This window comes from Anguilla anguilla, chromosome 13, assembly GCF_013347855.1.
Source record: "Anguilla anguilla isolate fAngAng1 chromosome 13, fAngAng1.pri, whole genome shotgun sequence".
In the NCBI taxonomy this organism is placed as follows: domain Eukaryota; kingdom Metazoa; phylum Chordata; class Actinopteri; order Anguilliformes; family Anguillidae; genus Anguilla; species Anguilla anguilla.
Window position 1 is genome coordinate 12,118,655 of NC_049213.1, and position 21,163 is coordinate 12,139,817.

A 21,163-nucleotide genomic window follows, 5' to 3' on the forward strand; every position below is an offset into this window, starting at 1 on the left:
GGGTACAGTTGTATGTACTATGGGGTACTACCCCAGTGACAAGCATTTTTAAGTTTACCTTTTTTATTTGTCAAGCCTGAAGACGTTCAACTGAGAAGACATAAAGGATGACCCACAACTTTCTCCTGCTGAATTGTGACAAAATTGAGGTTATGATAACAGGCCTTAATCCCTTGATGGAATGTCTGTTGCTAAGTAACTGTCATCAAAGATCATGGAGTTGAATTTGATCAAGATCTCTAATTTAAAATGCATATAAAGAACATCACTACTACTTTTGATCATTTGAGGAATGTTGCTAAATTAGAAAAACCCTTTCACAACATGATGCAGAAAAACCAGTGCACTTTTTGTTACTTATACAAAAAGTAAAATTTGACTATTTTTTGTAGACTATATTGTAACGCTCTTTTGAAACGTCTGCAATTGATTCAAAATGTTGCTGCTTATATTCTTACTATAACATGGATATTAGACCACATCAGTCCTGTGTTAGCTTCTCTCCACTGGCAACCGGTTAAATTCTGGGTAGATTATAAGACACTGTACCTTACATTTAAGCTTTGCATGAGCTAACTCCTGTGTATCTCAGTGATATCCTTTCTTCCCATAATCCTTCAGAAACGCACCACTTTACAGGGAGCTGGTCTTCTTGTTATTCCCCAAGCATCTAATTTGGTGGCAGAGCCTTTTCCAATCGTGTACATTGCCTATGGAACATTTTGCCTGCTCATGGTCAGGGTGCAGACAGTGTCTTTATATTTAAATCCAGGGTTAAGATTTACTTTTTAAGCCAGTTACAGCATGTAGTTGAGGGACAGGGTTGGGTGGTTAATATAAGCTATCGTCTCTGGTAGATGGAGCCGTCAGTGCTGTCTCTGGATCATGCATGGTATTTCTGTGTTAACATGGTCTGGTGGTGGCTGTCTCCGGGCTGCCCTCCTGACTGTGTTTGCCCTTTATGTATCTAGCTCCTCTAGCTATGCTGAGAGAGACTTAGTTATTCTCCTTACTTACTCTCCTGCTTGGCTCCCCAGCATATCTCAGCTGCCTAATGGTTACATATTTTTTCTCCTCTTTTCCCCACTTTGGGCAACCACCTTGTAGCCATAAGACTGACTGAGTGCCCTCCTCCAGACGCAGTTGGTTCAGCTCCAGCTCCACACCTGTCCCCTGCCTGACAGTATCACCCGTTGGCCTTCCAACACATTTCTCATCATCCTGGCATGGCATCAATTAAATACCGCCATTGAACTTCATGTACTGTTATTTTTCTGTTTATCACACATTGATTTTGTAATCAGCCATTTTCCAAATAACCGGTGCCATCCTGTAGACTCCCCACTCTGTGTCAGGTTCTGCTCAAGGTTTCTTCCAATTACAAGGAATTTTCCTTGCCACTGTTGCCCTAGGCCTGCTCTTGGGGGAGTTCAAGTCCGGATCTCTGTAAAGCTGCTGTGAGACAATGCCCTTTGTAAAAAGATAAAAATTTAATTGAATTTGAATCGAACTGAAACCAAAACCCTACTATGAGTCCCGAAAGTAATATTTATGTATCCCATTGATCAAAACAATGCCGAAGAAGACTAAGAACAAAAAAACAACTTCCAAAATTTCTGCGTAGGGACTCTTTTCATGCTGAAAATTGTGGATAACACTCGGAGTACTAAATTCACGAAGAGTAATGCCTCTTCCACGGCTACAGATAGCGCTCTCCAGATGTGCTTTTGTCCTTCTTGGATCAGGATGGGCTGTAGCTAGCTGGGTCCCCCTGCCGGTTATTGGTTAGCCGGGACTTCCCAGGCAGATCAAAGTAAAAATAGAGGTTAAAATGCATCTAACTACCGTCACGATTCAATACTGTTTCTAGCCTACTTGTCCGCTTCTTGCAGTTCATCTCTAGCCGCATATTTGCTACTTTGGGTAGCGCAATATCTGTTACATTTAACCAGGAGGGGTTGGCATCCAGACTAGCCTACAGCCTAACATTTTGAGGTGTCGTCAATTGTTGCATAACCTGTAACGTTATTATTAGCTGTGACTATTAATATTAACTTGCGATCTGACCATAGGTACCCGAGTGATCTTTTTAATTCGGGAACGCTGTCTGTTTTATTGTTTTTACTAGTATTGTCTGTGCAGTCGATTTACCAATGGGGATAAATAAGACCTATATCAGTATAGGATACGCTACTGTCGGCTTACTGGTAGGAGTCTCAGCTTTTTTTGTTTGGAATATCGCATATAAACAACCATGGACGGCGGCTATGGGAGGCTTGTCGGGTATGGTATAAATATTTATTTATTATCTCATAAATTTGCTTATTTACCAATGCGTTCCTTAGCTTCTGCAAGAAACAATGACAGATCCGCTTCGTTTACTAAGTAGTTTTAGTTCATCAATGCTATATAAATCGATACCTAGCTGGCTATGTTGACCATAGCCTAACATGCGATCGGATAGTAAAACGGTAATAATAAGGTAATGACGGCTGGTACGCTACTGCAACCAAGTTAACGCCATTCTAGTAAAATATTTCCAGATTTAGAGCAAACTTTTGACTGTTACGAGTAGCCTATAATTGCTTACGTGACTTAATTGAATATATTAGTTGTAGAACTGAGATGACACTTGTCCGGATTAACTTTATTGGGACTCTATTTTCAATTGCCAGGGTCTCATAAATGCAGGAGTTGTGGCCTTTATATTTCCATTTATTAGTAGTAGAATATTAGACTGGACTGTTACACACATATTTCTGACAGCTTTATTTTTTTCTTCTCAGTTTTAGTGTTTATCTTCCAGTCCAGTTTTTATGCTCCAATTCTTAAATTAATTTTCAGTTGTTCCAAAAAATAAAAGCTGTTAAAAATGATAATAATTCATAATCTGTCTGTCTGTTAATTGTGTTGACCAGTGTTCCATTCCTGTTTAAAATATGTACATCTGAGAACTGGCCATTTTAACCTTTTGTGATCAACAAGTATACCTTGTATACCTTGTATACCATGTATACCTTTCCTATGGAGATTCCCATTTCAGTAGCCAAGCAAGCCCTAATAATATTAGTGCAAAGTCAATTTATAATTCTCTTTAGCACATTTGATTTCAGCTGCAAAATGTCTGCAGAAATGTACTGGTATGAGAAGTTTGCATAGTGTGAATTCAGCATCTGAACAACTTGCACAGGGGGGCTAAGTGGCCAAAGGTAACCTATTTTAACCATCTGACTCGTCATTGTAATTGGCAGTGGATATGAACTATATTTTGATATCTGTGTGTTTGCCTTGGGGTCTGGGGACAAAGTGAATTACTGAAGTTAGGTGTTTTTTTAGACTCCAAACTTAATTTGGGCATTAGGTGTTTTGTAAGACTTACCTATCAGGTGGAAAATGAAATTTTATTATTTTAATTGCTTTATTGTTTTGCACATATATACAGAGGCACCAATTAAAATGATGTTGTGCAAGAACCCTTTATTTTCTGTGATATTAAATTTATAAATGAACATGGCTCATGAAACATACTATAGTTTCAGTCAGATATGTAGGCTCCACACTTACAAAAACAAAAAACAACAAAAAAACTGGGGGGTTGGGGTTGGGGGTGGGGGGTGGAGGTGGGGGGTGGAGGTGGGGGTGTTGCAGCATGTGACAGAGTGTGTTGCTGATGCATATTAAACTCTGTTTAGAGTAATTAATGATGACTGGGCACGGCTCCCTCATCTCGCGTGATTGGTTGTTGTGTTGAGGGCAGAAGGCAGGAGGTTGCCATGACGCAGCGATTCAGCTGTGATGCAGTGACTCAGGTTTTTTTTTTTCTCTATTACTGTAGTCCAGGGGCCTGTGTTCCTGTGTTCTCTAGCGCTGGTGTGCTGTGTCACTGAAATGAGGAATGTGGTAGGGTGTACTGACGAAGCATTAGGATGGTGGAACAGAAACTGACCACGCACTCCTCACGAGTCTTGGACTTTGCTGATTCATGCCACTCTAGGGCTGTGAATCCTTTTAAGTTTTGGTAAAGAGATTTAAAATTTCAATATTTAAATTTTAAATAGGAAAATTTTCATAATAATTCATTAGTAAAAACAAAGTACCAATCTGAGTCATATGCATTTGTTTTTGTACCTGCTACTGATTTTTTAAGCATACTTGCAAAGCCTTCTCTAGTGTTTTCTTCAGTTCCTTGACAAAATGACAAAAACTTAACAATAGGGAGGTTGAAGCCCATTGACCAATGGGTCTTTAATTCACAATGTGTTGCAGTGAAAGTAGAAAAGTTTCCACTCTTTTCTACTTGTGTTATGCTGTGCGTTGTTTCAGCAGAAATGAAAATTAACATTTCAAAATCACTGAAAATGGGTTGTAGATGAAAATGGGTAGCACCTCCAGTACCCTGTGCCAATCTTCCCAGAGGCCCCTTCGTACATAATGTTTATGAATTTATCTTTCAGGATCAATAATAAAAAATTGTAACGGTGCGTGTGTGTGTGTGTTCGTGCGTCTGTGTGTGTGCGTGTGCATATGCGTGTGTGCGCGTGCATGCGTGTGTGTGTATGCGCGTGTGCGTGTGTGTGTCTGTCCACAGGTGTCATGGCCCTCTGGGCTCTGATCACACACATCATGTACCTTCAGGACTACTGGCGCACTTGGCTGAAGGGTCTCAAGTTCTTCCTGTTCATCAGTGTCCTCTTCTTCCTGCTGGCTGTTCTGGCTTTCTTCATCTTCCTCTCCCTCGCCATCACACACAAACAGGGTGAGACTCTCTCTCTCTCTCTCTCTCTGTCTCTCTGTCTCTCTCTCTCTCTCTCGCTCTCATACACACCTATCTTTATTGCTTTAGGTGTTCAGGCCTGCAGTCACAGTAGAATTGTTCTTCCACATGTTCCAAACCACAATGACTGGTTTCCTATTTTGTATTTGATTTATAATACCTACTGCTTTTCTGACGGAAGCATTCCGATTGTGTATGTAATGCTGCAGCTGTGACCGACCCCAGGAGCTTCTACCTGACCAGCGTGTGGAGCTTCATGACGCTGAAGTGGGCTTTCCTGCTCGGCCTCTGCTCGCACAGATACCGCAAGGAGTTCGCCGACATCAGCATCCTCAGCGACTTCTGAGGACAGCACGCATCGGCAGCGCGTTGGCTACAGGCAGGGGGTGAATGGGAAGTGTGATAAGAGAGAGAGTATGAGAATACGGGCTAGCATGGCGGGGAGATTTGCTCCCTCGCGGTTTCCTGCGGTTATGCACTGATCTACTTATCAGCCGAGGACTCCTTTCTCTATGTATTTTAAAGGATTTTTTAAAAACAAAATGTATGATATGGTTGTATGTGCATCATGTCCATTCTCTTGACATTTTCTCTGCTATTTGCTTTTCTAAAAACTAATACAGGGTATATATACAGTGGCCACATTTCCTGGAAGGACTGACCGTAAACTGTTCAGACTTTTGAGGGGAAACGGTGAAAAGACGCGTATATCTTGCCTATTTTGAGAGCTGTTACCGCCCAGATTTGAGTGTTAGGGGCTGCATATCACCTTCTGTCGTTAACTGTGCTGTTACGCGGTGTATTCCTTAGCACTTGGCTTAGTGTGATTATTGCTTAAAGCAGGAATATTGGCAATTTCAGGAATCATTCCTGGTTTATGGTAGCCTATTGCGGTTATTCCTTACCATTATCGTCATATTCCTGTATTCGCTCTCGCGTCTTCTGTTGCTGGCGTGTCGACCCTCTTTTGCAGTGTCAGGTAATTACCACAGGAGGGCGACAGTTCATGACTTCTTGTCTTTTGCTGGAGTTGGAATGGAGTGTGTTAGCCGCGTTTTCACGTGTGTAAAAATCTTGAGGCCCATTGCTTCTACATGTCGAAAAAGCGTCACTATGTTTATGGTCACGTGCACTTTATTAATTGTACATTCAAATTCTGCAGTATAGCTCAAACGGTATAGTTTAATGTTCGGGGAGACACGAACATTCGGGAAGACACGAGGTGGATTTATAAAATAGTTCAGAAGCAATGCGTCAATGTTGAAGACACTCCCAGACGGTGAATCTCCCGATGTGTAACAACACGGTACACTGTACACTTTTTATGCGAGAGCCGACTTTAAGGTGTTGGACATGAATGTGCGCGCGGAAGTGCGGTTCCTTGCGATCCGACGGCTGACGATTGCTGCTTCACCAAGAGCGTTGAAACGCGACTGATACAAAGCTGTGGGTCGGTCTAACTTGCAACAGCAGTGGTTTTAACTGAGCTGGGTTTGCAGTGATTTTGTAACACCGTGAGTACCTACTCAGCCTATAGTAACTGCTACAGAAAGATAAGGTGCTGAATTCCTTTTTTTGTCATTTAATTGAAGTATAATTGTAAATGACAGAAGTCTAGGAGTCCTACCTATCAAATTGTTTGTATGTTTGTTGACTTGTGTGGTTAGCTATTGGAGATATATAGATACATCTTTTTGCAGGAATATAATTCAACAAACCATGTTGATAGAGCTCTTAAGAACATGCATGCCAGTAATGGTTTTATAATATTTTTTGGTTTTAATGTTATTTTGTTCAACACAACAATGTAATGATTTTTGAGCGGTTGACATTTTTTTAATGCTTTGTTTTCCAAAATTTTTTTGAAACTCACTTTCCTCTGTGCTGAAGTGAATCTGCCATTGAAATGCCACATCTGAGCAATTACATTCAGGCATCACAATTGCGGAGATGTATACGTAATGTTGTGAGTGGGATGCTAATAAAATATTCTTTTATTTTGTGGTCTGACTGAATGTCCTTGGCTATGTGTGTCACTCCTGTTGGAGAAACGCTGATCTTCAGGTATTGAAAGCAGTGTGCTCTGCAAGATTCATCTGTTAAACATTTATACAGTTAATTTCACCAATACAGGTAGGGTAATCCATTGACCAGCTTGAAATCTGCAATTAAATTTAATTGATTCAAGTCTAAATAACATGTCATATAATATAGTGATATGTCATTGTGTGAATGCAAATATGATGTATATGATTAAATACCCAATTAAAGAGTGTATTGATTTATGCCACATTTGGACATTAATTGTGCCACACTTGCATCCAAGCCTTAAACTTTATGATCCAGACTTAAACCACAGCACTAATAAACACCCTCAGCACGCTTTATCCATACAAACACTGAACACTTTAACTGTACATACACAAACACCCAGGGGAGAGTCTGTCAAAAATAAAAAAGGAGAAGGGAGAGTGTTGTTTTTTTTTTTTTAGAAATAGGGAAGTTTAATTGTGCATTTTCTTTCACTTGTGGTATCTTGGTCTATTAACCCTTACCCTGACCCTGAAACCCTGAAATTGTACACTATACGGGAATGGAAAGATGGTAAATACATTGAAAAGAAAAATTTCTAAAAATACAGTGGTTTGTGGAAATATAATCATGGTAATTCTGGTTTTGGACAGAAGAATCTGGATAAATGTGCAGTTGGGAATAATAATCAGGATAAAAATGGTTTGTGGAAACAGAATGGTGAATCATGGGAAATCAGTAAATCAATGTAATCATAATAAATTTCCGGTTTGGGAGCAGAACGACTGCAAATCTTCGAGAATCCTGTTTGGGGCATAGAATCATGGTAAATTAGAAATGTGAGATTGTAATCACTTTAAACATTTTTGTGGAAATGGAGCCATTCTATCTATCCATCAATCCATTTTCTCTCCACTCAGTCCAGATCAGGGTTGCAATGGCCGCAGGACAAGCAGAGCAGCCCAGACGACTTCCGCCAACCTGTCCCGGGGGATCTCAAGGTGATCCCAGACAAGCCTGAGGATATAATCCCTCCAGTCATTCTAAATCAAGGGAAATTGATTTAACTAATTATGATAAATTTACCATTTTTGAGCAGAATTGGAAAACCTCTTTAGGGAAAAAGAATAATTGTGCATCTACAGTGTGGGATTATAGACGTCATTTGTTACCCAAAAATGTAACGTTCCCAAGCGCTATTGTGTACTATATATACTATATTTGCATTATTGTGTTCACATTGTGTTCAGTGGCTATCATTTGTTTGAATTTGGCCTCCAAAGAAATTCAGAAGCCGGAGTACATGTTTAGCTGCAATTTCAATGAAGCACCACCAGAGGACCCCACTGCTGTACAGTCAAATGAAAATTCATGGCTTTATTCAAATTATGTCATATTTATTACCCTGTTCCAGAATTTGTATATAAAATGGAATTCCTGATTTTTTCTTTGTATAAAGATGTCAGAATCCTGTAGGGCATAGATGAACCTTGCGTCCAGAATCTTGCTATAAGAAGAAGAAAAAAAAAAAACCAACAGAAAAAAAGTTGAATAAAAGACTACATTATTTTATTTTCAACATAATACAAGTGTCTTGGATGACAAAAACATGCCGTGAAAATATTTTCCAAAATATTATTTATTTTTATTGAATGCCCATTTCGATGCAGATTTCAGCACAGTTTAAGATTAAGACCAGACTCATTTCCTCTACATGGGGCAAAATTAATTGCCAAGTCCTTAGGTGGGTATTTATGTAGAATGGTTATAACAAACTTCCAGAACATATATTATTTTTGAAGTAAATCTAGGGTTACACGGCTTTTACTTGGGCAAGTTGTCAATGACAATATAATGAACTTAACGCCCAGTGATACTGATTATTTCATACTTACACATCTAGAAAGCCTGTTATTGCTATATTACTCTTTATCATTTGTATTTCTTACATTACTATCTCTTTCATTTATCTTCTATGCCAAAATTTTTAAAGTTCTTTCAAAAGGTTACTCATTCTAAAAGGCCACACTTCTATCAATAAATAAATAAATAAACGAACAAAATGCATATGAGTATATAATAATGAGTAAATGCATATAATTCAACTACATGCACATTATATGAAGATAAAAATCTTTTGACTGTAAAGTGTAAATAAATTAAAGAATTGTAGAATTGCTTCGCAGAATAAATGAATAAATATTGAATAAATATTCATTCTTGTATGCTTTCTCAGGACTTTTTTTTTAAACACAAGAACTCTGAATTTACATACTCATGAATTTATGTCATAATACATTTAGTCAAAATTTCTATCTATTTATAAACATAATGGTTATATGCTTAAATTTATATAAGTCAGGTAATGTGCCAATGACATGCAGAATATAAAATGCCAACTGACTTCTGAAATACAGCTTGTTTTGTGAACGTGACACAGAAAAGTCAATATCAAAGAATGACTAGGCAACATAATTTCAGTATGAAGTAATCATGCAGAAATGTACTTACAACTAACCCTAACCCTAACCGAATCAGGTAGCTCGGGAAGCAAAATAATAATTCAAGGGCCCACTTGGAGATCCACAAAATCTTGGTGAAAACAGGTCTCTAAATCTGCCATCAGACACAACGTTTGTGCCAATCAAATTTTTTTTAGAAGTTTCCTGGGTTTTAGAACATATATTGGACGCAGGAATTATGTCATCTACTGTTCTTGGGTCTCTTGTTAAGCTTAATGGAATCATGAAATTCGACAAGTATAAAGACATTTTGACCAAATGGCACTCCTTGCCAGGAAGCTCAAATTGATCATTCACCAAAAAAAAAATCCAAAATTCACCTCAGAATCAACCAAAAAAAGAAACTGTTACACAGACCAAAATGACGGTTCTACAGTTGCTATTTGAGTGTCCAGGCTTGAACACATTCAAAAGGTTTGTGGTTTGAATTAAAGAAGGCGGTCGACAAGTGCAGAGCAAAGGATCAAAAAGATCTTGAAAGACAGAATAGAGGAATGGTCAGTGGTCCTCCCCAATACGTCCCCAAACCTCGCCACAGTGACAACCCAACCCCAACCCCAACCCCAACCCCAACCCCAACCCCAACCCCAACCCCAACCCCAACCCCAACCCCAACCCCAACCCCAACCCTAACCCTAACCCTAACCCTAACCCTAACCCTAACCCTAACCCTAACCCTAACCCTAACCAACCCTAACCCTAACCCTAACCCTAACCCTAACCCTAACCCTAACCCTAACCCTAACCCTAACCCTAACCCTAACCCTAACCCTAACCCTAACCCTAACCCTAACCCTAACCCTAACCCTAACCCTAACCCTAACCCTAACCCTAACCCTAACCCTAACCCTAACCCTAACCCTAACCCTAACCCTAACCCTAACCCTAACCCTAACCCTAACCCTAACCCTAACCCTAACCCTAACCCTAACCCTAACCCTAACCCTAACCCTAACCCTAACCCTAACCCTAACCCTAACCCTAACCCTAACCCTAACCCTAACCCTAACCCTAACCCTAACCCTAACCCTAACCCTAACCCTAACCCTAACCCTAACCCTAACCCTAACCCTAACCCTAACCCTAACCCTAACCCTAACCCTAACCCTAACCCTAACCCTAACCCTAACCCTAACCCTAACCCTAACCCTAACCCTAACCCTAACCCTAACCCTAACCCTAACCCTAACCCTAACCCTAACCCTAACCCTAACCCTAACCCTAACCCTAACCCTAACCCTAACCCTAACCCTAACCCTAACCCTAACCCTAACCCTAACCCTAACCCTAACCCTAACCCTAACCCTAACCCTAACCCTAACCCTAACCCTAACCCTAACCCTAACCCTAACCCTAACCCTAACCCTAACCCTAACCCTAACCCTAACCTAACCCTAACCCTAACCCTAACCCTAACCCTAACCCTAACCCTAACCCTAACCCTAACCCTAACCCTAACCCTAACCCTAACCCTAACCCTAACCCTAACCCTAACCCTAACCCTAACCCTAACCCTAACCCTAACCCTAACCCTAACCCTAACCCTAACCCTAACCCTAACCCTAACCCTAACCCTAACCCTAACCCTAACCCTAACCCTAACCCTAACCCTAACCCTAACCCTAACCCTAACCCTAACCCTAACCCTAACCCTAACCCTAACCCTAACCCTAACCCTAACCCTAACCCTAACCCTAACCCTAACCCTAACCCTAACCCTAACCCTAACCCTAACCCTAACCCTAACCCTAACCCTAACCCTAACCCTAACCCTAACCCTAACCCTAACCCTAACCCTAACCCTAACCCTAACCCTGGTAGCCCGGGAAGCAAAATAATAAGTCAAGGGCCCACTTGGAGATACACAAAATCTTGGTGAAAACAGGTTTCTAAATCTGCCATCAGACACAACATTTGTGCCAATCGACTTTTTTTTAGAAGTTTCCTGGGTTTGCATTAGAACATATATTGGACCCAGGAATTATGTCCTACTATTCTTGGGTCTCCTGTTAAGCTTAATGGAATCATGAAATTCGGCAAGTATAAAGACATTTTGACCAAATGGCACTCCTTGCCAGGAAGCTCAAATTGATCATTCACCAAAAAAATAATCCAAAGTTCACCTCAGAATCAACCAAAAAAAAGAAACTGTTACACAGACCAAAAATGACTGTTCTACAGTTGCCATTTGAGTGTCCAGGCTTGAACCCATTCAAAGGTTTGTGGTTTGAATTAAAGAAGGTGGTCGACAAGTGCAGAGCAACAGATCAAAAAGATCTTGAAAGACAGAATGGAGTGGTCAGTGGTCCTCCCCAATATGTCTCCAAACCTCGCCACGATACAGGGACAGCAGCGACCAATCAGAGTTCATGCCAGTACCTAGCCACATTTAAGTTTTAAATTTAACTTTGAAGTGTTGAGTTAAAGATGGAGAGAGAGACTGCTCCCCGTACTTCAGTGGGTAGGTCATTCCACAGGATAGGGCCTTGACAGAAAAGGCTCTAAGCCTACTGCCTACAGTACTTTTACACCGTGAAGTCCTGCACTTTGGAATCAAAGAGTTCATGGAGGAATGGAAGTGCGTAGGAGGTCCTTAAGATAGGGAGGATCAAGCCAATTTAATGGATAGCTAATAAACAGCAGCTAATGCTGGGAGAATGTGCTCAAAACATTTTGTTCTGGTTAGAATGCGAGCAGCTTGGGTTTGAACCTGCCAGGCTTCAGGAAGCCATGTGCACATGAGGATATTACAATAGTGCAATCCTGATGTTACAAAAGCGTTTACTAACTTTTTGACATTAAGTAATAACAGAATTTTGCTGATTTTCACTGTTCCTCAAATGAAAGAAAGATGTGTTTTTTATGTTTCATAAGTGAGCTTAGGATCAGCTATGATCCCAATAATGATGGCACGGAGGTATCTGCAAGATGTAATACTATATCATATATTCCTGATGGACTCCAATAGTTCTGTTTTGCTTGAATGTAAGAAGAGGAGATTTTGGGTAATCCATTCCTTTGTATTTTTGAGGCTTGCATTCATTCAGTTTCACAATAACATCAGGGATGGCTGACATGTACAGCTGAGAATAATCTGCATAACTGTGGAAGTTAATGAAATATTTATGGGTAATTTTGCCAAGAGGTATGTGGGACAAGCAAGGATTAATTAAAAATATGTTTATTTTCTGAATCCAACAGTTCTAACAATCAGTGCCCTTGTTAAAATGTTCAGCACTCTGAATACTGAACACAAGTGATATTGCATGCTAGAGCCCCATCACTTAACCTACATATAAAATTTATTTTATGTGATTTAATTTAATAGTTATTGTTGAAAATGAGAATTATAAATTAAATTACCGAATTCATTAATAGGTCAGTCTACAGTGAACTGGCGAAATCAACCAACCAACCAAGTCAAAACTAGCTCTAAATCAAATTTTAAAGTTAAATAATTGAATTCAGTATGAAGCAGTAAATAGATTAAATAATCATTTATTGAATGCAGGCTCACTACTTCTAAATTACAAAACAGAATACATTATACAAAACATTAAACAATTAATTTGGAAATACCCAAAAACAGAGAGAGAGAGAGAGAGAGAGAGACGGATAAGCCAGACCTTGCCAAAGTGTAACCCGCTTCCAGTTTAAGCACCACAGGATCAAAGGAAACCAGCTAAAAACACACCACGAAGAAACCACCACCAAAATAAAAAGAGAAAAACATTTCTTCTCCAAGGCTATACAACACAACTTTTTCCTGTGGCCATCTTAAATGACTTACCCAGCATGGCTTGAGGATGTTTGCCCTGATTGGGTGATGCCGAGTTAAATTGTAGGAGGGAAGGTAAGGGGGGTCTGTCTTTCAAGATCTTTTTGATCCGTTGCTCTGCACTTGTCGACCGCCTTCTTTAATTCAAACCACAAACCTTTGACTGGGTTCAAGCCTGGACACTCAAATAGCAACTGTAGAACAGTCATTTTGGTCTGTGTAACAGTTTCTTTTTTTTGGTTGATTCTGAGGTGAACTTTGGATTTTTTTTTTTGGTGAATGATCAATTTGAGCTTCCTGGCAAGGAGTGCCATTTGGTCAAAATGTCTTTATACTTGCCGAATTTCATGATTCCATTAAGCTTAACAAGAGACCCAAGAACAGTAGATGACATAATTCCTGGGTCCAATACATGTTCTAACGCAAACCCAGGAAACTTCTAAAAAAAAGTCGATTGGCACAAACGTTGTGTCTGATGGCAGATTTAGAGACCTGTTTTCACCAAGATTTTGTGGATCTCCAAGTGGGCCCTTGAATTATTATTTTGCTTCCCGGGCTACCAGGGTTAGGGTTAGGGTTAGGGTTAGAATATTACAATGGCTCCCCCCATCACAGTACATAGACTGCGTGGTTGGTCGGGGGAGACCAAGGGCATGCACGGGCCTACGTCTGTCGAGCACAACTCTCAATTGTGGCTATAATCCGGGATGAAGGTTTGCTAATTTAACGAGAGTATTTTCTGGTGAGCAAAAGAGGAGTCTTTCACAGCGAGATTGCGCTGTTACTTTCCGTTGTCCCTGGACAACATACTCGACCAGTCCACATCCATGCTACCATGTACACGATTTTATGTTTTAACGAGAGGGTGATTATGGTGAGCACAATAGGAACCATGAGCCGCGAGATTGCGTCGGCCACGTTCCAGATGTCCACATAGTTTCTGACTGGGCATTGTACTCACCCGTTCAACCTCCATGCTACAGCTTAAGTAGTTGGAGGGCGAGCGGGTGAAGATGTTTTTTCTATTAACTTTATAAAATAGATTTTGTAAACAGTTTATATTAATTTGCTAAATTACTGATAAATGCTTCATTAAATATCATGGTTTGATTAACCATTTAACGGGAGGATGAACATAGGGAGAGTAAACAGAGAATGAGCAGCGAGATTGCGCTGGTCACTCTAAATGCCTGACTGGGCATTGTACTCACCCGTTCAACCTCCATACTACAGTTTAAGCAGTTGGAGGGCGAGCGGGTGAAGATGTTTTTTTCTATTAACTTTATAAAATAGATTTTATAAACAGTTTATATTAATTTGCTGAATTACTGATAAATACTTTGTTAAATATCATGGTTTAATTATCCATTTAACGGGAGGATGAACATGGGCCGAGTAAACAGCGAATGATTACCGCGGGATTGCGCCGGTCATTCTCAATGCCTGATTGGGCATTATACTCACATGTTCAACCTCCATACTACATTCTATGGAGTTGGAGGGCGAGCGGGCAAGGGGTTTGTTCTATGTTAACTTTTCAAAACAGTTTATTAACATTAAATTATTGCTTTGCTATATTATTTATAAGGTTATAGTTATTTGTAGACTGTTATCTTTTATAGTTTAATTAACCATTTGACGGGAGGATGAACATGGGTCGAGTAAACAGCGAATGATTACCGCGAGATTGCGCTGGTCATTTCAATGCCTGACTGGGCATTATACTCACATGTTCAATCTCCATACTACAGTCTAAGGACTTGGAGGGTGAGCGGGCAGGGGGTTTGTTCTATATTAACCATTCAAAATGGTTTATTAAACTTAAGTTATTGATTTGTTATATTATTTATAAGGTTAGGGTTAGGGTTAGGGTCAGGGTCAGGGTTAGGGCCAAGGCCAGGGCCAGAGTTAGGGTTAGGGTTAGGGTTAGGGCACAAGAGCAAGATGAACCCTCCTCAAAACTTTGGACAAAAATGTTCTGTTAAAGGAGCACCAGAAGGCATTTCTGAAGTTGAGCAAGAAGTTCAAACAGGAGGTGCCTATGTGACTTCATTCAAATATAAGAGGAAGTGAGAGAGAGCGAGCGGTACAGAGTGAGAGAGAGCAACAGTGCCAGAGGACATCTACCTTATAGAAAAGGACACTGTAGCACATGTATCAAGGTAACCTATTTCACATGTTAAAAGATCTTATTGAAATTCAGCTTTGACATTTAAAAAGTTATGGCAGCTCAATACAATATTTTGACCATAGCACTCTAATGTACTGGGAAGGTACTTGAAGCTCTTTTGTGTTGTGTTGTCTATGTACTGAGTTGTTTGTGGCCTGTGTTGTCTAAACCTATATTGTTAGTATTGTGTTGTTTGTAGCCTGTATTGTGTGACTGCTTGCAACTATGGCGAAGCCAAAGGCAAATTTCCACAAAAGTGGACAATAAAGTATCTATCTATATATCTATCTATCATTTAAGTGTGAGTGTTAACTCTGTGTTAGAATTTTTTAACCCAAGCCACATATAATTTACAATCACTACACAGAAGTTTTGACATGCATCTACATGTCAGCATTTAGTTTGTTCTCTTGTCCAATCTGGATAGGTTACTGAAGTAGTTCAAGGTAAGTACATAACTTGTACTTAAGGGTTTAAGGACAGTGACACAGCCAGGAGTCGAACCTACGACATTGGAGCCAACTTCTCTAATCTTTACACTGCACTGCCGCCTGTCATACAGTATGAACTAATTTTGTTGGGCTAGCAATTTAAACAAACTTAAAACATATATGTTAAAGTATTCACGTACTGTATTCTGGTTACCATTTCTGATAAAAATCAATTGTGTGCAGTTTTCCTTAGTTTAGTGGAAAACTGCACACACAACTGCAAATCTATTTTGCAATTTCCGTGTTTTTCAAAGATGCATTTTGAACTGTGGTTTGTTTTACCTGTGAAAGAGCAGCCTACAATCATCTCATACTAGGGCAGCTAGCATGCATGCAAAACCACATATAACTACTGCCTTTGTGTGTGAGAAAAAAATCTCACACACACACCACACACACAAACTACTTTCAGTTTGGTGTTATTCTTCCAATTAGCTGAAAATCTGTATTTTGGACAAACTATACATCATATGTAAAACCAAGTAGCCTTTAACAAAAACAATTCTCACTAAGATATGGTGATTTTCCTATTAATCAGATTACATTTTTGGTGAGCATAAATGACAGATACTATTATTTTTAAGGTGTTGCAGTACATATAAGCACAAGCACATACGCACGCGCAAACACAACCGCAACGAGTTTGCAGAATTGGAATCTAAAGTGGTCACCGTCATGTTCGCAATTCATTTCTGTGGGCTGTCTGAAACCAGCTCTCTTCTCTAAAACACCAGGAGCAGCACTGGCAGACTGGCTCACTGAGAGGAAATCTGACTCAGACTGACTCTCAAACTAATCTGAGTCAGAGTTAAAGAGTTAAAGATGTGTCACATATCGATACAGGTTATTACACACATGCACACACACACACTGCACTACGACATATTTTATAACCATGTCACTTGGTTCAGAAAAGACCTGCATTACACCATACTCTAGTGTTAGGACTCTAGTGTTAGGACATAGTTTTGTCACGTGGGCAGCTGCTTGTCTGGGCAATGCCTGACGCAGGAACCTTCCCCAATCTGACACATTCCGCAACACATGCCGGCAGGTACAGGGTTTCGTAAAACCTGGGTTACGACGGCGATTCTCTCGCGAGCGCCTGCCCTAACGCAACCTCTCCCTCCCTCCCTCCCTCCCTCCCCGTCAGGATGATGTGGAACGCCACAGATAACGTCACCGTCGACCCCTTCTCCTGCTACCACCCCTCGGTGGTGGGCTACCGTTACTTCGGGGTGCTGTGGGGGTCCCTGGTGACCGCGGTGGGGATGTCGGGGAACATCCTGACCGTGCTGGTCTTCATCCTGGACCGCCGGCTGCGGACGCACTTCAACGCGCTCATCGTCAACCTGGCGGCGGCCGACCTGCTGTACTGCGGCCTCCTGCAGCCGGCCAGCGTCGACTCCTACCTGCACCTGCACTGGAGGGGCGGGGCCACCTGGTGCCGCGTCTTCGGCCTGCTCCTCTTCCTCTCCAACTCGGTGTCCATCCTGACGCTCTGCCTCATCGCGGCCGGGCGCTACCTGATGATCGCGCGGCAGGGCGTCTACCGCCTGCTGTTCTCGGGGCGCGGCCTGGCGCTGCTCCTGACCGCCACCTGGGCCGTGGGCCTGGCCAGCTTCGGCCCGCTCTGGCCCGCCTTCGTCTTCGCGCCGCAGGTGTGCACCTGCAGCTTCCACCGCACCAGGGGGCGCCCTTACAGCACCGTGCTGCTCTTCTTCTACTTCTTCGTGGGGCTGGGCTGCGTGGGGCTCTTCTACTTCCTCATCTACTGGCGTGTGAGGGCGGCGTCCCGGGCGCTGCTCAGGTACAGGATCAGCCGGCGCTCGTCCCGGAAGAAGCCGGCGGTGGCGGAGGGGGAGGGCACGACCGAGGGGGACAGCGGGGTGCAGACGCAGAGCTGCGAGATCAGCTGCGACGTCACAGGGTCCAGCCACAGCGCGGCGGAGGCGGGCGCGAGCAAAGCCGCCGTCTCCCGCACGGATCAGAAGGCCCCCGCCCCCGCCCCCGCCCCCGCCCCCGCCCCCGCCTCCGCCCCTGCCCCCTCGCCCGGCGACGACGGGGAGTTCGACCGCGTGACCCGGATGTGCTTCACCGTCTTCCTGTGCTTCGTGGGCTGCTTCGCCCCCTTCATCCTGCTCAACATCGCCGACCGCGGCGGCCGCGCCCCCCAGGTGGCGCACATGTTCTGCGCCAACCTCACCTGGCTCAACAGCTGCATCAACCCCATCCTCTACGCCGCCATGAACCGCCAGTTCGGACAGGCGTACCGGGTCCTGCTGTCCCGCGCCACACAGCCTCTGAGGCGTCTCTGCCAGCGGTGACGCCCCCGCCCCCCCCCCCCCCCCCCCCCCCCCGCACCGCCCTGCCACTCAGACCAGAGCTCAGGTGACTGCCCAGGCTGAGTCTATCTTTGAGAAATGTTCACAGAAACGATTCAACACATTTTGCCTGTCTGAAAAAGAAAAAGGCAGCAACAACATTCTTTATCGTTTGTCCAGTTTTCTCTGTTATTTCCTGATGAATGACCCCATTTTGTGACTTTTTTTTTACAAAAAAATGTATTTATGAACTTGTGGATAATGGAGGCTCAGCATTAAAACTGCAGCCCAATAGCACTGCTGTGCTTAGTAGTGAATGTATTTCTCCAGCAGAACTGAGCTCGGCGATTTAGTGCAGCTGTCTGTGCAGAAGACATGTCGGCAACAACTTCATCACAGAATGGATGAAGACCAAGAACTAATTTATTTTTTTTAAATCAGCTTTCTGTACAAAACTGTGCAACTCTGATTACAGCTTTGCTTTATCAAGGAACTTCTTCCGCACAGTGTTGCACTTCCTGTATAAGGTCCACACCTGACTGTGTTCTTTGCCATTATACCATGTACAAAAAATTTTATTTCCTTGGTTTGTAACTGTAAATGTAACAAGCATAAATGTTGATTTTGAGCTATTAAGAATTCCACTAAGATTTTTATAACAATAATACCACAAAAAAATACCAACAGCCTCTGCATACATTACACTTGGAATGGAAACATGAATCAAGACAAAAAAAATCAAGACAACAGTATCAAAATTTAAGGAGGAACCAGGTTTATTGGAGATCATGGGAAAACATTAACACAAACATGACTACTATGAAAACCTAATGCCGCATTACATGAGTTAGTCTGCTCTACTGAGCCACCATCCCTCCTGTGGCCCTGAGACTTCAAAAGGAGCAGACAGTATACGCACACATCACACAGGACCACAAGACTGAGATGGACTGAATATTGACAATGGCCTGAATGTACAGCATGTGGCAAAGGAGCAGGTAGACACTGCACAAGCACATACGACTTTGTTCTGTGGCTAACAGGAATGTTGAAATTCTATTAATGAAAGAAGTTACAGAAAACATCACTGCAGTTATGAAGAGTTATGAAGTATGTTACCGATGCATTACGACTCCCACCACTATTACTGTGCTACAGCCGCCAAAAATACACTGCAAATACTTTATCTTTTACTTGTCAATTTCATTTAAAAAACTTTTTCACTTAATAAAATTAAGGTGCAGCACCCAGCACCCAGGTGGGTGCTGCACGGCAGCCATTTTGTGGCAGAACGCTAACTGGACATCACCTGATCTGGAGAGGGAGGGATCACTCCGCCAGTGAAAGCGGTAAGGAGCCCAGTCCGGAGAGCCAAGCTGGGAATTTCCGCCAGGACACCGGGGAACCCCCTTACTCTTTGAGAGCAAGTGTCATGCGATATTTAACGACCAGTAAGTTACGACCCCGGTTTTTAAAGATTGCTTTCCATCCATTCAAGTACTAACATAAGCCCCCACCTGCTTATCTTCAGGCTTAAGAAAGGGATAGGGAGTGGTATGGCTACTGGCCATCTTCTTTAGCATTTCCCAAAAATATTACATTACATTACATTACATTACAGGCATTTGGCAGACGCTCTTATCCAGAGCGACGTACAACAAAGTGTATAACCATAACCAGGAACAAGTATGACGAAACCCCTAGAGAGAAGTACCGGTCCAAGTACAGACCAGTGGCTCTAATGAGCGGCAACCAACTGCCAAAATGGCTCTCAACGCAAATTCAGTCAAAAAGAATGGCTGGGAATGGTCTGGGAGATCTGGAGCTTCTAATTTAGAACCTCAAAACTGAATTGCTTAATATGAGAATGGTGGTGTAAGTAACAGTGATTACCGTACATAATCGTGTACATAATTATGGCACGAGTATTATTACCATTGCCTCAAAAGCGTCACACGGAAAATAAACGCGTACGTGACGTTTTCGCTGCGTTGCGAGTTTGAGTCTATTCCGCTCCTCGAAGGACTCCGCCCCCAGGGCTTATTCTTAAAGTGCTCGGAGCGTACGCTTCCACTAAAACGCTTCCGGTGGCAACAGCAGCGCAGACTGCAGTCCAGGACAGTGCGCGTCAGCGGTATCAGCTCAGATGGGCAGATTTCGCCCGACAGCATACTTCACATTTCTGTGAGGTGAGGAACATCCATTTCGCCAACAAACTGCGATTCAAAATCAGCTCCGATTAGCCTTTGAATAAATCGGCCTAGATACAGCGAGAACGGGTTACACACGTAAATTTGAAACATTTTAAATGTCGCCTTCCCTTTCCACATTCATGTGGCTGCTTCTTCAGCGACATCGCAAACTACACATACTAGCAGTAAAAAAATAAAATGCTTTAAAAAAAATTAAAAAATTTTAAACAGAAGAGACCAAATTTAGTACCAATCTGCCTTCGATGAACCAAGACTCAACAAACTTGTGAGAGATCCAAACCAGTTTCTGCGCAGTGAAGTACGCAAACAGGAAGCGATTTCTCGCTGTTCGCACAAGGGCAACCTGACTCGCTTACGTGACGGGTTCATTTTTAGATTTTACGGCACCGATGGACGGTGACCGAAGAAAATTACTGTCCCAAGAAAACTTCCTGTTTGGTAACAAAAGGGGAATTTCGGTTCTTCCTCCTCCCTCAACCTGATGCAGCTACAGAAAACTGACCCTGAAAAACGACAAAAAGAGACTGACTGAAAACAAGCCCACTGTGTCTCGCGCGGTAGCCAGGTCCTCAGCAGTAAGGTGTATTAAAATAGTGCATTTTAAGTGGCCCATTAATCCTTTCATTTGACACATTTGAAGAACTGTGGGGCTGTTCTGCATTTCTAAACAAATGTATTTACCTTCATTTCACCAAACAGGTCAACTGAGAATTGGTGAATCATTTGGGAAAGGAATGCAATGGATTGTGGAGGCAGTTGCATATGCAACCAGACTGGCTACACGGGGGGGGGGGGGGGGTACAGAGGGGAGCCAGGACACTGGGATTAACTCCAGGGTTGAAACGACCAAAAGGAGCCGG

The 21,163-nt window shown here is 42.3% G+C and overlaps 2 protein-coding genes across 3 annotated transcripts; both read left to right on the forward strand.

Annotated features, from left to right (window-relative positions):
• Window positions 1–1,740: 1,740 nt before the first annotated feature.
• slc48a1b (solute carrier family 48 member 1b) lies at window positions 1,741–6,784 on the forward strand. Its single transcript, XM_035389639.1, has 3 exons — window positions 1,741–2,283; window positions 4,589–4,756; window positions 4,984–6,784. The coding sequence occupies exons 1-3, from the start codon at window positions 2,154–2,156 to the stop codon at window positions 5,118–5,120; spliced, it is 435 nt and encodes a 144-aa protein (XP_035245530.1). The 5' UTR covers window positions 1,741–2,153; the 3' UTR covers window positions 5,121–6,784.
• An 8,228-nt stretch (window positions 6,785–15,012) lies between these two features.
• On the forward strand, window positions 15,013–18,974 carry gpr84 (G protein-coupled receptor 84). Of its 2 annotated transcripts, XM_035387392.1 has the most exons (3): window positions 15,013–15,267; window positions 16,920–18,089; window positions 18,158–18,974. In XM_035387392.1, exons 2-3 carry the CDS (start codon window positions 16,921–16,923, stop codon window positions 18,159–18,161), a joined length of 1,173 nt encoding a protein of 390 aa, XP_035243283.1. In that variant the 5' UTR covers window positions 15,013–15,267; window position 16,920; the 3' UTR covers window positions 18,162–18,974. The 2 variants fall into 2 exon arrangements, with proteins under 2 accessions (XP_035243283.1, XP_035243281.1); XM_035387390.1 differs by having other exon boundaries at window positions 16,920–18,974.
• Window positions 18,975–21,163: the final 2,189 nt, after the last annotated feature.